We start from the raw sequence: 19,257 nt of genomic DNA on the forward strand, positions 1-19,257 counted from the left end.
AGCCACCGATTGTGCAAGTTCTCCCGCTTAAAATGATGACAGAGGTCTGTCATTTTCATCATAGGTACACTTCAACTGTGAGAGACAGGATGTGGGAAAAAAATCCAGGAATTCACATTGTAGGAATTTTAAAGAATTTATTTGTAAATTATGGTGGAAAATAAGTATTTGGTCAACCATTCAAAGCTCTCACTGATGGAAGGAGGTTTTGGCTCAAAATCTCACGATACATGGCCCCATTCATTCTTTCCTTAACACGGATCAATCGTCCTGTCCCCTTAGCAGAAAGACAGCCCCAAAGCATGATGTTTCCACCCCCATGCTTCACAGTAGGTATGGTGTTCTTGGGATGCAACTCAGTATTCTTCTTCCTCCAAACACGACGAGTTGAGTTCATACCAAAAAGTTCTATTTTGGTTTCATCTGACCACATGACATTCTCCCAATCCTCTGCTGTATCATCCATGTATCCATTTTGGTATAAACTCAACTCGTCGTGTTTGGAGGAAGAAGAATACTGAGTTGCATCCCAAGAACACCACACCTACTGAGAAGCATGGGGGTGGAAACATCATGCTTTGGGGATGTTTTTCTGCTAAGGGGACAGGACGATTGATCCGTGTTAAGGAAAGAATGAATGGGGCCATGTATCGTGAGATTTTGAGCCAAAACCTCCTTTCATCAGTGAGAGCTTTGAATGGTTGACCAAATACTTATTTTCCACCATAATTTACAAATAAATTCTTTAAAATTCCTACAATATGAATTCCTGGATTTTTTTTTCACATTCTGTCTCTCACAGTTGAAGTGTACCTATGATGAAAATGACAGACCTCTGTCATCATTTTAAGTGGGAGAACTTGCACAATCGGTGGCTGACTAAATACTTTTTTGCCCCACTGTATGAGCCGTCCCAATCACTCTTAATCAGTGACTCTGACTCACGTCATCATGGTTGTGCTTTTGGGATGATTCCCTGACAGACCTCATCTGATCTCAGTATTTCCGTGTAGTCAGAAAACAGTTGCATCCTGGGTAAGACAGACCTCACAAAGAAGGACATTTTTCAGAGCAAAATAACAGCTTTTTTGCGGAATATCTGCTTGTTCTCCCGTGAATGACGACACTTTGTGCCAAGAAAAGATATAATTGCTAATTGTCGTTTCTGCTTTCCGCCCGAGAGGCAAAGCGGTACCTGGAACCGGCACGTTCCGCTGCAAAGGAAGACGCATTCGTGCACGTACTAAGTTGCTTTTATTAATACAGAACTGCATGCTACAGAGACTGTACAGCATTAACATTTATTCATTACAAAAAACAATGGTTTTTCTGGGGGGAACCATTTTAAAAATAACAAGGGGGGGAGAAAAACAAAGAAAGAAAGAAAAGGAAAAGAGCATAAAAGAGAACAGGAACATCACAGCCGTTAAGGAAACATTCAAACTATTTATCATTAGCATCTTAATAAACCAGAGAAGAAATAGACAGATTACAGTCGCGTCATGTCAACTACAATGAGTGGGTGGTCCTCTTGTAGCTTTTTTTTAGTAGTAGTAATATTTTACAGCCTCTTGCAACATCAACATGCCTATTTTTTTCCTAGCTACCTATATGTAGTAGTGTACTTAAAAGTGGCAGTTTGTGTATTTTTTTGTATTTAATAAGTTTTTTTATGAACCTCCTAATGTACATAATTTGGCCCTGGGTGGGGTTTTTTTTTTTTATACAGTATGATGTTTTTTTTTGTTGTTTTTTTGTTGTTGTTGTATTAGGTTGAAATCTTTAATATTTGACATTTTGCTACCAAACACATTTTTTGTTATAGCAACATTTATACTACATACATAGCAATCTATGTAACGTCACAGCAAAAAAGATGGCGTCCGAATGAAACAGAGGTGGTCGGAAGATGAGATTAGCACAAAATTTTGGCACGGGGGAAAAAAATCTGTACACCGATCAAAACAGTCCGAGACGTGAAGAGGAGGGGGGGTGGGGGGTTTGGGTTTGGACGCCGCTGTCTCGAGGAGTTTTTTTTAGTTTTATTTTATTTTTTTGTAAAAATGGCTTTTTATCGAAATGTGCATACGTTGGGGGTCGATGAGATCTACACGGTACACAGAGTGGAATCCAAGGAAGAGAACAAAAGAAGGGGAAAACAAAAGTAGTTAAAACCTCCTTGTAAAAACGCATCGTCCGTATATCATATAAGTCGCTTACCTGAAGAAAAAAAAAAAATATTTGTACAACATTTGTTTAAGAAAAGAAAGAACATCAAAAAGGAGACACGAACAAGATACGACGAGCAATCTCTAAAGCAATAAATACTACTGGTCCTAGCGTGGTTTTTTTTTTCTTTTTTTTTTGTTTGTTTTTTCTTCAACAACCCCTGGAAAGCCCTCCCACCCGGACCTCCCGCCTCCCCCCCACAAGAAAGAAAAGGACAAGTGGAAGAATGCATAACCAGCCCCGTCCTGGACTCTGTACATTTCAACATCAACCTTGTGGACGATCCGATTGGTTCGCCAGCTCGTATTTAATACAAATAAAGACGGAGAACCAAGGAGTTGAAGAGAGAACCCGGGGGACTGGAGGGGGAGCGGGCAACGCTAATTGTGGCGTTTTTTTTTGTTTTTTTTAATTCCTTTTTCCACGGTGGGTCAAATATTGACCAATGAAGTTTACGGAAAGAAAGTGGAGAGAAAGAGCAAAAAAGGGGGCGGGGCTACTCTATGGACTTGGTCACCAGCGAGAGAGGCTGGAGGAGCGAGTGGGAATGACACAAGAGCGGCGAGGGCCGGACCATGGGGGAGAGCTGCCGCGAATGTGGCGCGCCGTCGGCGCCGTTGTGGGACGAGGAGGCGGCCGAGGGGGTTTTGCTCCGGTTGTCCGGCGCTCGGTGATGGAGTGGCTGGTGGGCGGGTTTCATAGTCAGTGAGAGAGGCTGCATTTGTTCAGTCTGAGGCGTGGACTCTTTTGGCGAGGGCGACAGGACCACGGAGGAGGAGGGCGAGGAGGGGGGGGAGTCTGGTAAGCTTCCGTCCGATGAGGGGGGACTGGCGCAGCTGCCTTCACCTTGGATGTAGCGAATGCACTTTTTTTTCCTCCTGAATGGGGTGGGGGGAGGTAGAGAGCACCTTTCAGCGTCAAGTTGCGTGGAGCAGCTTTGCCATGCATGATTGGAGGAGAAATGAACCCACGCCCACCCTACCCACTGTGGGGCCGCAGACAGGACAGACATGGAGGACACAGGGACAGGAAGCAGGCGGGGGAGGGGGGGGTGACCATGGCAGAGACAAAGATGGAGTAACGCTTGCTCTCTGGACTTTTCGGTTTCTAGACAGCGGAGGTTTTTGGTCGATTTACAACGATTCTTGGTTGGAAACCCATTAATATTTGGTTCAAAAACAGTGATCAAAACTCTTCCTGTCTACTGATTTATGATGTATGGGGAAAAAAAAAATTAATTCATAAATTTGCGGAGTGGCCGGGTTCCTGGTTCGATCCCCAGCTTCTACCAACCTAGTCACGTCCGTTGTGCCCTCGGTGGTCTAGTGGCTAGGATTCGCCGTTCGATTCCCAGTCAGGGAAACACTGTCTAACCCAGTGGTTCGATCGAACCCTTGGGGTTCGGTGAGTCCGCCTCAGGGGTTCGGCAGAGTCTCCACCACGTAGGTAAGGACACATCCGACTTATCGTGTAAATAAAAACTTCTCCCTATCAGCGTATTATGGATACCCCCAAACAATATTCCATCTGATTCGCAGGTTTTGTGATTGATTGATTGAAACTTTTACTAGCAGATTGCAAAGGAAGAGAATACATTACATGAAACAGTACAGTACATATTCCGTACAATTGACCACTAAATGGTAACACCCGAATAAGTTTTTCATCATCTTCCGCTTATCCGAGGTCGGGTCGCGGGGGCAACAGCCTAAGCAGGGAAGCCCAGACTTCCCTTTCCCCAGCCACTACGTCCAGCTCTTCCCGGGGGATCCCGAGGCGTTCCCAGGCCAGCCGGGAGACATAGTCTTCCCAACGTGTCCTGGGTCTTCCCCGTGGCCTCCTACCGGTTGGACGTGCCCTAAACACCTCCCTAAGTCGGTTAATCAATTCATGGTAATGCGCGTAAGGTGTGTAATTTGTTGTGAGTTCATGCACTGTGTTGGTTTTGTTCTTTGATCAAGGTGATGTTTATGGACGGTTCATTTTGTGCACCAGTAAAAAAACAGATGACTTTTTCTTGAATTAAAAAAACAAAAAACATATTTTTCATTAAAGAAGGGTTCTGGGAATATGCATATATAAATGGTGGGGTTCGGTACCTCCAACAAGGTTAAGAACCACTGGTCTAAGCTGTCTGGGAGCGGTCAATTTATTACCATGAATTGATTAACGTGGACCCCGACTTAAAGAAGTTGAAAAACTTATAACGGGTGTTACCATTTAGTGGTCAATTGTACGGAATATGTACTGTACTGTGCGATCTACTAATACAAGTCTCAATCAATCAATCAAAAATTTCACCCTTGCTCCTGATGAGTTATGGTTAGGGCGGGGGACGGCAACCCGCGGCTTTTTAGCGCCGCCCTAGTGGCTCTCTGGAACTTTTTAAAAAATAAATCAAAAATGGAAAAACATGAGGGAAAAAAACATATTTTTTGTTTTAATTTGGTTTCTGTAGGAGGACAAAGATGACACAAACCTCCCTAATTGTAATAAAGCACACTGTTTATATTAAACATGCTTCACTGATTCAAGTATTTGGCGAGCGCCGTTTTGTCCTACTAATTTTGGCGCTCCTTGAACTCACCCTAGTTTGTTTACATGTACAACTTTCTCCGACTCTCTAAGACGTTTTTTATGCCAATTCTTTGTCTGTCTCATTTTGTCCAACAAACTTTCAACGTTGTGCATGAATGCACAAAAGTGAGTTTTGTTGATGTTATTGAGTTGTGTGGAGTGCTAATCAGACACATTTGGTCGCTGCATGACTGCAAGCTAATCAATGCTAACATGCTATTTAGGCTAGCTGTATGTACATATTGCATCATTATGCCTCATTTGTAGCTATATTCGAGCTCATTTAGTTTCCTTTAAGTCCTCATAATTCAATTTATATCTCATGACACACTAACTGTATGTAATATGGCTTTTATTTTTTTGTGGCTCCAGACGGATTTGTTTTTGTATTTTTGGTCCAATATGGCTCTTTCAACATTTTGGGTTGCTGACCCCTGGGTTAGGGCCTTGCATAGCAGCTCCCGCCATCAGGGTGTGAATGGGTGAATGTGGAAATAGTGTCAAAGCGCTTTGAGTCCCTTCAAGGTAGAAAAGTGCGATACAAGTATAACCCATTCACCATTTATAATTTGATTTTTTTATTAAAATTTTTTAAAATGTTAAATTTTTCAACAAAAAAAAATAGTTTAATATCAATTTTTAGAAAATTATGAACCGATTTAAAATGAGAATGAGTAAGAATCAGGATTCAATTGTGAATCTATTTTTACATACAGTTAGCGTTAGCATTAGCTGTAGCCAGCTAAGACGATTCTCATTCGTTTACTTTGTTTGGCGAGCAACTGTCACGTCCATTCATGCTGTTTTCCTATTGGTTGACAGCTTCCATGGCAACAATAATTCATATGAATTTTTAGTATTTTTTTAATTATGAATTTCTTGTTACACTTATTTTGGCATAATTTGCAGTTTTTTTCCCCTCATCCTCTTTAAGCAACGATGGCATGGATATGATTTTCATCATATTTCCTAACATCTTGTCACACTTTCAGACAACAACTACTGATTTGGACTCCTTGGTGTAAACTCACATCTGCGTTTCTTTCTACGATCTCTACTTTTTTCCTATGATGGCGAATTTCAATCATGATATGCGCATGCTTCCTACTGGTTGACAACAGGGACGGACTATACGGCCTAAAATGTACAGTACAGGCCAAAAGTTTGGACACACCTTCTCCTCATTCTATGGGTTTTCTTTATTTTCATGACTATTTACATTGTAGATTGTCACTGAAGGCATCAAAACTATGAATGAACATGTGTAGTTATGTACTCAACACAAAAAGGTGAAATAACTGAAAAAATGTTTTGTATTCTGGTTTCTTCAAAATAGCCAACCTTTTGCTCTGATTACTGCTTTGCACACTCTTGGCATTCTCTCCATGAGCTTCAAGAGGTAGTCACCTGAAATGGTTTTCACTTCACAGGTGTCATAGTTGTGATGCCTTCAGTGACAAGCTACGATGTAAATAGTCATAAAAATAAAAAAAACACATTGAATGAGAAGGTGTGACCAAACTTTTGGCCTGTACTGTATATCTGCAAAAACAATATACATTACAATATATTATTTGCTATATAAACAATAATATAAACGACTCCTAATTTAGCTGCTGACATTTGCGGTAGGTAACATATGGTTTTCTCACAACTATTATTAATCTACTGTATTTTTCGGACTATAAGTCGCAGTTCTTTTCATAGTTTGGCCTGGAGGTGCGACTTATGTGTGAAATTATTAACACATTACCGTAAAATATCAAATAATATTATTTAGCTCATTCACGTAAGAGACTAGACGTATAAGATTTCATGGGATTTATCGATTAGGAGTGACAGATTGTTTGGTAAACGTATAGCATGTTCTATATCCATCCATCCATCCATCATCTTCCGCTTATCCGAGGTCGGGTCGCGGGGGCAACAGCCTAAGCAGGGAAACCCAGACTTCCCTCTCCCCAGCCACTTCGTCTAGCTCTTCCCGGGGGATCCCGAGGCGTTCCCAGGCCAGCCGGGAGACATAGTCTTCCCAACGTGTCCTTGGTCTTCCCGGTGGCCTCCTACCGGTTGGACGTGCCCTAAACACCTCCCTAGGGAGGCGTGCGGGTGGCATCCTGACCAGATGCCCGAACCACCTCATCTGGCTCCTCTCGATGTGAAGGAGCAGCGGCTTTACTTTGAGTTCCTCCCGGATGGCAGAGCTTCTCACCCTATCTCTAAGGGAGAGCCCCGCCACCCGGCGGAGGAAACTCATTTCGGCCGCTTGTACCCGTGATCTTATCCTTTCGGTCATGACCCAAAGCTCATGACCATAGGTGAGGGTGGGAACGTAGATCGACCGGTAAATTGAGAGCTTTGCCTTCCGGCTCAGCTCCTTCTTCACCACAACGGATCGGTACAACGTCCGCATTACTGAAGACGCCGCACCGATCCGCCTGTCGATCTCACGATCCACTCTTCCCTCACTCGTGAACAAGACTCCTAGGTACTTGAACTCCTCCACTTGGGGCAGGGTCTCCTCCCCAACCCGGAGATGGCACTCCACCCTTTTCCGGGCGAGAACCATGGACTCGGACTTGGAGGTGCTGATTCTCATTCCGGTCGCTTCACACTCGGCTGCGAACCGATCCAGCGAGAGCTGAAGATCCCGGTCAGATGAAGCCATCAGGACCAAATCATCTGCAAAAAGCAGAGACCTAATCCTGCGGTTACCAAACCGGAACCCTTCAACGCCTTGACTGCGCCTAGAAATTCTGTCCATAAAAGTTATGAACAGAATCGGTGACAAAGGACAGCCTTGGCGGAGTCCAACCCTCACTGGAAACGTGTTCGACTTACTTCCGGCAATGCGAACCAAGCTCTGGCACTGATCGTACAGGGAACGGACCGCCACAATAAGACAGTCCGATACCCCATACTCTCTGAGCACTCCCCACAGGACTTCCCGAGGGACACGGTCGAATGCCTTCTCCAAGTCCACAAAGCACATGTAGACTGGTTGAGCAAACTCCCATGCACCCTCAAGAACCCTGCCGAGAGTATAGAGCTGGTCCACAGTTCCACGACCAGGACGAAAACCACACTGTTCCTCCTGAATCCGAGGTTCGACTATCCGACGTAGCCTCCTCTCCAGTACACCTGAATAAACCTTACCAGGAAGGCTGAGGAGTGTGATCCCACGATAGTTGGAACACACCCTCCGGTCCCCCTTCTTAAAGAGAGGAACCACCACCCCGGTCTGCCAATCCAGAGGTACCGCCCCCGATGTCCACGCGATGATGTTCTATATGTTATAGTTATTTGAATGACTCTTACCATAATATGTTACGTTAACATACTCAGTTGGTTATTTATGCGTCATATAACTTACACTTATTTAGCTTGTTGTTCACTATTCTTTAATTATTTTAAAATGTCTTTCAAATGTCTACTCTTTGTGTTGGGTTTTATCAAATACATTTTCCCCAAAAAATGCAACTTATACTCCAGTGTGACTTATATGTTTTTTTTCCTTCTTTATTATGCATTTTCGATAGGTGCGACTTATACTCCGGAGCGACTTATACTCCGAAAAATACTGTACTTGTTAATTTACTGCTAACATCTGGTTACTTTCTGTTCAAACATGTTTATATCGACACCTGTTGAAATCTTCTGTTTGCATTTGATTTGGGCGACACCGCAAATGCGGGTATCGATCCAAAACCTAGTAGTTACAGTGGTCATACCCATGTTCATACTTCAAATCTCCAGGATCATAAAATGATTACATTTTTGATCACAACTGCAATCTGACAATATCAGTTGACATTAAAATGATTTCCTAATTGCTATTTACCACATATAAAGTTCATAATAAGTGCGAAATAACTTAACAAAAGAAAAAATTACAATCGGCTCTTATTTTGAAGGTTTGTAAACAACTACGAAAAGGAAAAACACTCTTATGTGATAGTAAAAAATATTGATCTAAAGCAGGGGTGTTAAACATACAGGTTTTATCCGGCCCGCGGGATGAGTTTCCTGAGTATAAAAATGAGCCGAAATTTTTGAATGCTGTTCTTAATTTGTCCACTAGATGCCGCAATAGCAATTCTTTGTATCTTTGTAGATCAGGGGTAGGGAACCTATGGCTCTAGAGCCAGATGTGGCTCTTTTGATGACTGCACCTGGCTCTCAGATCAATCATAGCTGACATTGCTCAACATGAAAAGTAATTAATAATAACGCTCGTAATCACTGTGTTAAAAATAACGTTCAAATTATAAAACATTCTCATGTATTTTTATTTTAATCCATCCGTTTTCTATCGCACCTGTTCAAAAAGTCGCATTAATGGTAAGAAGTATTATATTTATTATTGGTTAGATTTAGAATAACAATGTTATTTAAAAGAAAAAGAGACTTATTATACTCTGAAAATGTTGGTCTTACTTAAAAATGCACACATTTAGTTGTATTCAGTGTTAAAAAATATGATATGGCTCTCACGGAAATACATTTTGAAATATTTGGCTTTCATAGCTCTCTCAGCCAAAAAGGTTCCCGACCCCTGCTGTAGATGATGCTACGTATGTAAAAAATAAATAAACCACATGATGTTAGTGCGCCAGTTGAGGAAAATGAGCAAACTACATAACTAACATCCTGTAACTTGATTTTGATATATATATATTTTTTTATCTTGATAGATTGAAAATGAATACCGATGAGTTGACTGGTAAACATTATCAAATCATTTATTCAGAAAGTATAAATAACGACAAATAGATCAAATACTATTAACCGCGACGTGTAAGTGTAAAAAAACAACAACCGCATTGTGATTTGTACAATTTCAGAATGTACTTGTTCTATTTTTAAACAAAGAAAACAATCTGCAGTTGTCTTAATTTTTAAGTTATCATGCCGTGATTTTACCAGTCTGGCCCGCTTGGGAGTAGATTTTTCTCCATGTGGCCCCTGATCTAAAATGAGTTTGACACCCCTGATCTAAATACTGTAACATGTAGTGATACTATATTTGCTATTGTTACTTTTAATATTTGTATTCATGCACCGATGCTTTTGTTTACATTCAGCATGCTTGTTTGGAGCATGTCTGGCTATTCCTTGTCCTCAACTCTTCCAGTGATAATGCTACTTGTAAGGAACACAGTTTATTTGATGTGATTTAAAAGCTGCGGTGTGGAAGGACGTTGCTAATCTACATATCTAGAATGCGTCATTACGATTGTGTTTTGTGTGTATTAAATGTTTACATCGTCTATATCGCGCGGGCCTAATTATCAGCCTTCAATTCTCACACTGAGGGACTTTTTTTGGAGCAACACTGATTACCGTATTTCCTTGAATTGCCGCAGGGCATATAGTATGCGCCTGCCTTGAATTACTGCCGGGTCAAACTCGCTTCGCAAAATAATTAGCACATGCTTAGTATTACCGCCTGGTCAAACTCGTGACACTTCTCCTGTCATCATTTTCAAAATGGAGGAGGCTGATTTCAATACCGGTAATTTGAAATCGCATAAAGGAAAGAAGATTAAGAGCTATTCAGTAGGATTTAAAGTCCAAGCTAACATCACATTCTAATTTTTACTGCGTGCCTTTGGTAAGTGCCGTAGTGAAGTGAAGTGAAGTGAATTTTATTTATATAGCGCTTTTCTCAAGTGACTCAAAGCGCTTTACATAGTGACACCCAATATCTAAATTACATTTAAACCAGTGTGGGTGGCACTGGGAGCAGGTGGGTAAAGTGTCTTGCCCAAGGACACAACGGCAGTAACTAGGATGGCACAAGTGGGAATCGAACCTGCAACCCTCAAGTTGCTGGCACGGCCACTCTACCAACCGAGAAGAGGTTTGAAAATAATTAGCGCATGCTTACTTTTACCGCATGCCTTTGGTAAGCGCGGGAGTGAGAAGAGGTTTTAAATTCATTGGCGCCCCGGCGGCAATTCAGGGAAATACGGTACTTTCCTATTCACTGACAGTCGTGGTGTCCATTTTTGATTATTCTTCACGAAGTAAAACCACAGTTTTGGGGGCAAAAATTAAAATATTGTTTAATTGCTGACACTTTTTCAGCAACGTTTTGATTCCAAATACCAAAAGTCATAATGTCTCCTCATTCCTGACATCTTTTTGAGCAACAATGGCCGATTCGGACTAGGATTTGCGCATCTTTGGTGTCTACAGGCAAAAAATGCACACCTGGGGATGTCAAACCCCTCCTGAAGGCTAAAGTTGTGCAAAAAAACTGGCAAGCAACACCTGCCCCACAGACACAAGTGTGTGTATGTGCCAGGTTTGGGTCAAAGCCCAGGGGTCAGGACCCCCTCTCCTCGCCTGAGAGGGTCTAGAGGCGCTCACCCCCACAGCGAGAGTGTGGCGTTACTACCGCGAAGGCTTCAGACGGGGAAGGGGGGGGTGAGACAATCTGACCCAGACGGTGACCCCTGAACGCGCCCGAAGGCGGCGAGTCGAACAAAAAGAAAGCGCAACATCGCCGATGTCCAACGTGAGGGGGGGAAAAAAAGCTCAGAGAGCAAATGTGTCGGGGTGAAGAACACACACATGCGCCATGGGGAAACAAGCGTGCACAAGACGGGACGGCGCATGAAGGAGGAGGGGTGGGGAGGAGGGAAGGGATGGGGGAGCAGTCTGGAAAAACCAGCAGCGCCCGTTTTTCTATGTGGGTGGTTGCGAGTATCGAGCGGGCGCACCGGGGTATCGTTTTGCTACTAAGTACGCGCCTCGCTCCTGAAAACTGTCCGTCAAACTGCAACAAATGAGCTAATATCCATTTTTGAACAGACGCATCGATCCATCGTATGTGCCCGTGCGTATTATTGATTTCTGCCCCCGTCCCGCGGGAAATTAGGGCAGATGCATCTCTTTCCCCCCCCCCCCAGCCCACAGAGAACTCTTAACCTCTCGCCTCCTTTAATGAAGACGCAATTATCATGCCTTCGCCTCCGCTGATCTTCTGCTCTGCACTCTTGGACTAATTATTGCATCCTTTTTTTTTTTTTTTTTTAAATCTCCCGCCTTTTTTGTAAGAGTAGAAGGGAACCACTGTGGACCCTCCGAAGTGAAACCTTTATTTTTTTTTTGGCTTTTCTGTGAAGTGAAGTAAATTATAATTATATAGCAGTTTTCTCTAGTGACTCAAAGTGATTTACATAGTGAAACCCAATATCTAAGTTACATTTAAACCAGTGTGGGTGGCACTGGGAGCAGGTGGGTAAAGTGCCTTGCCCAAGGACACAACGGCAGCGACTAGGATGGCGGAAGCGGGAATCGAACCTGCAACCCTCAAGTTGCTGGCACGGCCACTCTACCAACCGAGCTATGCCGCAAGCATTAAATTAATAAAACATACGCTAACATAAAACAGTGGTTCTCAAATGGGGGTGCGTGTACCCCTGGGGGTACTTGAAGGTATGCCAAGGGGTACGTGAGATTTTTTTGAAAATATTCTAAAAATGGCAACAATTCAAAAATCCTTTATAAATATATTTATTGAATAATACTTCAACAAAATATGACTATATGTTCATAAACTGTGAAAAGAAATGCAACAATACAATATTTAGTGTTGACAGCTAGATTTTTTGTGGACATGTTTCATAAATATTGTTTATGTTTAAAATATTATTTTTTTTGTGAAGAAATGTTTCGAATTAAGTTCATGAATCCAGATGGATCTCTATTACAATCCCCGAAGAGGGCTCTTTAAGTTGATGATTACTTCTATGTGTAGAAATCTTTATTTATAATTGAATCACTTGTTTATTTTTCAACAAGTTTTTAGTTATTTTTATATGTTTTTTTTCCAAATAGTTCAAGAAAGACCACTACAAATGAGCAATATTTTGCACTGTTATACAATTTAATAAATCAGAAACTGATGACATAGTGCTGTATTTTACTTCATTATCTATCTTTTTTTTTTTTCAACCAAAAATGCTTTGCTCTGATTAGGGGGTACTTGAATTAAAAAATGTTCACAGGGGGTACATCACTGAAAAAAGGTTGAGAACCACTGGTATAAAACACCACTGGGTACTTGTACTTGGTTGTAGTTGTATTAAAAACATCTTTTTACGGTTGTATTACAAGTAGGAACCTTAAAATGTTGACTGAAAACATTGATTTTACAGTTCACTGAACTTTGGTCTTCAAAGGATGAGTAATTGAATTTTATTGGAGTTTTATGATAGCATTTGAGTTTATTTGGAAAATGCAAGCATGCAACATGATACATCACAATTTCCAGTTTCTCTTTTCAACATTTTCGAAAAGGAGTAGAGTTGATTTAATCCTATGTTCTCTTCATCCATCATTATGTATTATTCTAACTGATCTGTTTTGTAACACCGTTAAAGAATGAAGTGTACTTTTGTAATTATTTCCCCATAGTAACTCAGATAAAGTAACACTAGTAAGCAGTAGAGAATATGAAGTAATTTTTGGTCTACAGCATATTTTGCTTTATTCCTTATTGACGTGTCTCTTGCTACTTTATGTTGTATATTTTTCACATGAGATTTCCAGTTCAATTTATCATCAATCATTATATGGTTCACTTCTCTTTTTACACAAACAAGGTTAAAGTGTTGACTGAAAACATTGACTTCAAAGTCCATGTCTTACAGGCGTCTGAAAAAGAGGAGTAATGTTACTTTTATGACACAGTGGTTAACGTCTATCGTTTCACACGTATTACGTTACAATGTTACTCGATAAACATTTTACTCATTTTTTGTCGGATAGGAATCTTCAAAGGATAACATTAATATTTTAGTTGGATTACACAGTGGCTAACATCTTTTCACACTTGTAATAAAATATTGACAGAAAACATCGACTTTATTCATTGTTTATCCTTGTCAAGATTCCTTCAATACAAGAACATACTTTATCATACAGTGGTTAACTTCTCCTTTTACACATTAATTATAGTTAACATTAAAATAATACTAAAAATTGACTTTACATTCATTTATATGACTCTTTAAAGTGTGAGTACTTTTACTTTACTTTTATTAGATAGTGATTAACATCTCCGTTTATACTTTATAGTTAACGACTTTACAATGTCTAATTACTAAACACAGTGACTTTACAATTTATTTATCCTCGTCTTAACATCTTAAAAGGTGAGTCATTTTACTTTCTTCTAGTTTTATTGTATGGTGTTTAACTTCTCCTTTTACACATTAATTATAGTTAACATTAAAATAATACTAAAAATTGACTTTACATTTATTTATATGACTCTTTAGAGTGTGAGTACTTTTACTTTACTTCTATTAGATAGTGATTAACATCTCCGTTTACACTTTATAGTTAACGACTTTACAATGTCTAATTACTAAACACAGTGACTTTACAATTTATTTATCCTCGTCTTAACATCTTAAAAGGTGAGTCATTTTACTTTCTTCTAGTTTTATTGTACGGTGTTTAACTTCTCTTTTTACACGTGCATTACAAATAATAATGTTGAAATGTTGACTCATTTCACATTTTATCCTCACCTGACAGGTGAGTCATTTTACTGTTTTTTGGGATAACGTTTCCTTTTACAGTTAACAACATTGCAATGTTTCTCAAATCATTGACTTTGCAGCTTACCCATTTTTGATAGAGAGGCACTTTAAAAGGAAGAGCAGTTTTACATTATTTTAGTTGTATTACACTTTCTACACTTGTATTACATGGAAAGAGAAAAACATAGTGGCTGAAAACATTGACTACAGTTTATTTATCTTTGCCTCATAGGAATCTTCCAAAGAGTGAGGAATTTGACCTTACTTTAAGTTGCAATATAGAGTGTGAAACTTCGCAGTTATCAACATTAAAAAGTTACGAAAACATTGACTTTACATTTTATTTATCTATGTTTTACAGGATGTGTGGCTAATTTAACTTTATTTTAGTTGTATTATTAAGTGGTTAATTTATTTTTTATACGTGTAGCAATTAACAATAAAATGTTACTAAAACATTTTTTTATAGTTTATTTATCTTTGTTTTTAATAAGAATATTTAAAGTGTCTGAATATTTAAAGTCTGAGTAATTTTACTTTATTTTATTTGTATTATGAAGTGTTTAAATTATCTGTGTACACTCGTATTACAGTTGACAACAATAAAATGTTAATAGAACATTGACTACACAGTTTATGTTTTATAAGAATATTTAAAGTGTGAATAATTCAACTTTATTTTATTTGTATTGTAAAGTGGTAATTTATCTGTGTACACTCGTATTACAGTTGAGAACAATAAAATGTTACTAAAACATTGACTTTACATTTTCTTTATCTTTCTGTTATCAGAAATTTTAAAGTGTGAGTAATTTAACTTTATTGTAGTTTTATCATTAAGTGGTTAATTTGTTTTTTACACTTTTATACAATTAACAACATTGAAATGTTACTGAAATATTGACTTTGCACTTTATGTATCTTTGTTTTATAGTAATATTTTAAAGTGAGAATAATTTTACTTTGTTTCATTTGTAATATGAAGTGGTTAATTTATCTGTGTACACTCATATTACAGTTGACAACAATAAAATGTTAGTTACTAAAATATTGACTTGACAGTTTATCTTTATTCTAAAGAAATCTTTGAAGTGTGAGTAATTTTACTTTATTTTATTTGTATTATGAAGTGTTTAATTTATCTGTGTACACTCATATTACAGTTGACAACAATAAAATGTTACTAAAATATTGACTTGACAGTTCATCTTTATTCTAAAGGTATCTTTGAAGTGTGAGTAGTTTTACTTTATTTTATTTGTATTATGAAGTGTTTAATTTATCTGTGTACACTCATTACAGTTGACAACAATAAAATGTTACTAAAATATTGACTTGACAGTTTATCTTTATTCTAAATGAATCTTTGAAGTGTGAGTAATTTTACTTTATTTTATTTGTATTATAAAGTGTTTAATTTATCGGTGTACACTCATATTACAGTTGACAAAAAAATGTTGCTAAACATTGAATTTATAGTTTGTTTATCTTTGTGATATAGGAATTTGTAAAGTGTGAGTAACTTAACTTCATTTTAGTTTTATTATGAAGTACTTAATTTCTTTTTACACTTGTGTTACAGTTAACGACAATAAAAAGGTAATAAAACATTGACCTTTCATTTTATAGGAATCTTCGAAGAGTGAGTAATTTAACTTTATTTTATTTATATTATGAAGTGGTTCATTTATCTGTGTACACTCGTATTACAGTTGACAACAATAAAATGTTACTAAAATATTGACTTGACAGTTTATCTTTATTCTAAAGGAATCTTTGAAGTGTGAGTAATTTTACTTTATTTTATTTGTATTATAAAGTGTTTAATTTATCGGTGTACACTCACATTACAGTTGACAAAAAATGTTGCTAAACATTGAATTTATAGTTTGTTTATCTTTGTGAAATAGGAATTTGTAAAGTGTGAGTAATTTAACTTCATTTTAGTTTTATTATGAAGTAGTTAAATTCTTTTTACACTTGTGCTACAGTTAACGACAATAAAAAGGTAATAAAACATTGACCTTTCATTTTATAGGAATCTTCGAAGAGTGAGTAATTTAACTTTATTTTATTTATATTATGAAGTGGTTCATTTATCTGTGTACACTCGTATTACAGTTGACAACAATAAAATGTTACTAAAATATTGACTTGACAGTTTATCTTTATTCTAAAGGAATCTTTGAAGTGTGAGTAATTTTAATTTATTTTATTTGTATTATAAAGTGTTTAATTTATCGGTGTACACTCACATTACAGTTGACAAAAAAATGTTGCTAAACATTGAATTTATAGTTTGTTTATCTTTGTGAAATAGGAATTTGTAAAGTGTGAGTAATTTAACTTCATTTTAGTTTTATTATGAAGTAGTTAAATTCTTTTTACACTTGTGTTACAGTTAACGACAATAAAATGTTAATAAAACATTGACCCTTCATTTTATAGGAATCTTCAAAATGTTAGTAATTTAACTTTGTTTTATTTATATTATGAAGTGGTTCATTTATCTGTGTACACTCGTATTACAGTTGACAACAATACCGTATCACTAAAGCATTGACTCTACAGTTTGTTTATCTTTTTTTTACAGGAGTCTTCATATTGTGAGTAATTTTACTTTATTGTAGTTTTATTATAACGGGGTAAATTAATTTTTTTACACTTTAGATTTTTTACAAAAACATTGACAACACAGTTTATTTATCTTTGTTTTACAGTAACCGTCAAAGTGTGAGTAATTCAACTTCATTTAAGTTTTATTATGAAGTGTTTCATTTCTGTTTTTACTTTACAGTTTTTTTTGTTTTTTTTTAACAGGAGTCTTCATATTGTGAGTAATTTAACTTTATTGTAGTTTTATTATAACGGGGTAAATTAATTTTTTTACACTTTACATTTTTTACAAAAACATTGACAACACAGTTTATTTATCTTTGTTTTACAGTAACCGTCAAAGTGTGAGTAATTCAACTTCATTTAAGTTTTATTATGAAGTGTTTCATTTGTGTTTTTGCCCTTGTATTACGATTAACGTTAAAATGTTACTGAAACATTGACTTTTTTTTATAGGACTTCCAAGTGTGAGTAATTTCACTTTGTTTTAGTTGCATTGTAACTTTTTTCTACTGCTCAGCTAGTGTTACTGTCACCGACATTAAAATGTTACTCAAAACATTGTAGAGTTGATGTATTCTTGTCTTGTAGGCAACTTAAGAAGGTGAGTAGTTTACTCTTTTTCAGTTTTATTATACGACTCTGCTGCACGCTCGTTATTAAACATTATCTGTACGGTGAAGGATTATCTCTTATGCATTGACATCTGACGTACTAGAAAGTCAACCGTTGGTCGCACGGAAAACATGGCTATTATTGGCCGACACACGCAAACAATGTCCACAAGACAAATGGAGTAGGTTCTGGCGCTGATGGGTGGGGGGGGGGTGGGGGTTGGGCGGTGTACACAAAAAGAAGGGAATTACTTAGCAGAAACAAATACCTACCATGAAAGTATTCCCAATTCAAAGACTGCTTGTGTCAGAACAGAAAGACAACAGGTAGGGACTAAGTAAGGGTTATTGAAGAGGAGTTTGGAGGAAGAAGAGGGAGGAGGAGGAGGAAGAGGGCACAGAAAAGAGCGTCAGGGCTAAAATTTGTGAGCATCACATTGTTATTCAAGGGTGCCAATTAGGACATACATTGAGACAGTAAAGACGAGAGGGGGCTTGGAGAAAAAATGGATTTCCGCCACGGAAGTTGACGCTAACTCTCAAAAAGTACTTTTAAATACATCGGAAATCCACTTTCTGCCAAGCCAGTCCAATGAAGAAATAGTGCCGAGAGGGCAGGAAAAGCCATCCGTTAGCACATCGATATGAACATAAAAAAGGTTTTTTTGAGAGCAAATGATCAAAAAGAAGAAGCTCATTGGCTTCTGTTGGCTGCTACGGCAGTTTTTATACCTGCACGGTTTGCACCATAAACTCAGCTGGTCAAGCCCGAACAAGGCACGACACTTCTTTGGGGTATTTGCATCTGTTAGCCAAAGAGGTAGACACAAACACAGGACACAGAAAAGAAAAAACAAAACAAAAATGGGACACGTCATTGCACAGACAAAAAAACAAAACATGGAGCCTGGGTTGAGGTTTAGGCTGGCAAACGCTGGGACGTCCTCCATATTGACCCCCACATCCCCGCCTCAAGCCTACACCTGCCAGTCACTCACGGAGCATCCTGGAAATTAAATTCTCCCCGCATTCATTCAGCGTTCATGCACCCGATAAAAAAAAGACGTCCAGACGGACCGGCAGGGCGTGGCTGGAGGGAGCGGAGCGGTCGTCAAAGCCCGGCGGGAGCCACAGGAGGAAAGGAAACACAAACAAAACAAAAAAAAAAGGGAAGCGAGCAGAGTAGGAGGAAGTCCCAGCATGGCGTTACCCAGCCTTGGACCTGCCCCCCCGGGGGCTCGGCGCAAGCACAGCCCATACACACCTGCACGGGCCACACCAGTTATTCTGTTGGTCGAGCCCAAAGCGCGCTCGACACTTCTTAGGGGCGCTCAGGTCTGATGCCACCACAGCCAGCACAGAAGAGGAGGAAGAAGAAGAAGAAGAAAGTAGCACCAAAAGCAAATAAAAGCAAAAACAAGAGAGAAATAAAGAGAATCAGTGAGTCTATGGAGATGGATAGCGGACATAAAAAAAAAAAAAGGCTGGATCCACACTACAAGTCTATTTTGGGGGAATACGCGTTAAGTAGCATTAAAAAAAGTACCGTATTTTCCGCACTATAAGGTGCACCTAAAAACCTCCAATTTTCTCAAAAGCTAACAGTGCGCCTTATATTCCGGTGCGCCTTATATATGGACCAATGTTAAGCCACAACTGGT

General features: G+C 38.6%; 1 protein-coding gene across 19 annotated transcripts in view; it reads right to left on the minus strand.

Annotated features, from left to right (window-relative positions):
• Positions 1-1,235: 1,235 nt before the first annotated feature.
• The window catches only part of tcf7l2 (transcription factor 7 like 2), a 248,815-nt gene continuing 230,793 nt past the window's right edge, over positions 1,236-19,257 (minus strand). For 7 of the 19 annotated variants that reach the window (XM_061909697.1, XM_061909704.1, XM_061909703.1 and 4 more), the window contains 2 exons: positions 18,861-18,933; positions 1,236-3,107 (listed from right to left, as the gene is read on the minus strand). In XM_061909697.1, the coding sequence (XP_061765681.1) occupies positions 2,726-3,107; positions 18,861-18,933 (455 nt within the window). In that variant the 3' untranslated portion in view covers positions 1,236-2,725. Of the gene's footprint in view, positions 3,108-17,868; positions 17,931-18,328; positions 18,402-18,860; positions 18,934-19,257 lie in introns of those variants that run through there. The other 12 variants (XM_061909706.1, XM_061909702.1, XM_061909696.1 and 9 more) reach the window with 5 other exon arrangements.

Source organism: Nerophis ophidion, linkage group LG08 (genome assembly GCF_033978795.1).
Source record: "Nerophis ophidion isolate RoL-2023_Sa linkage group LG08, RoL_Noph_v1.0, whole genome shotgun sequence".
Classification (NCBI taxonomy): domain Eukaryota; kingdom Metazoa; phylum Chordata; class Actinopteri; order Syngnathiformes; family Syngnathidae; genus Nerophis; species Nerophis ophidion.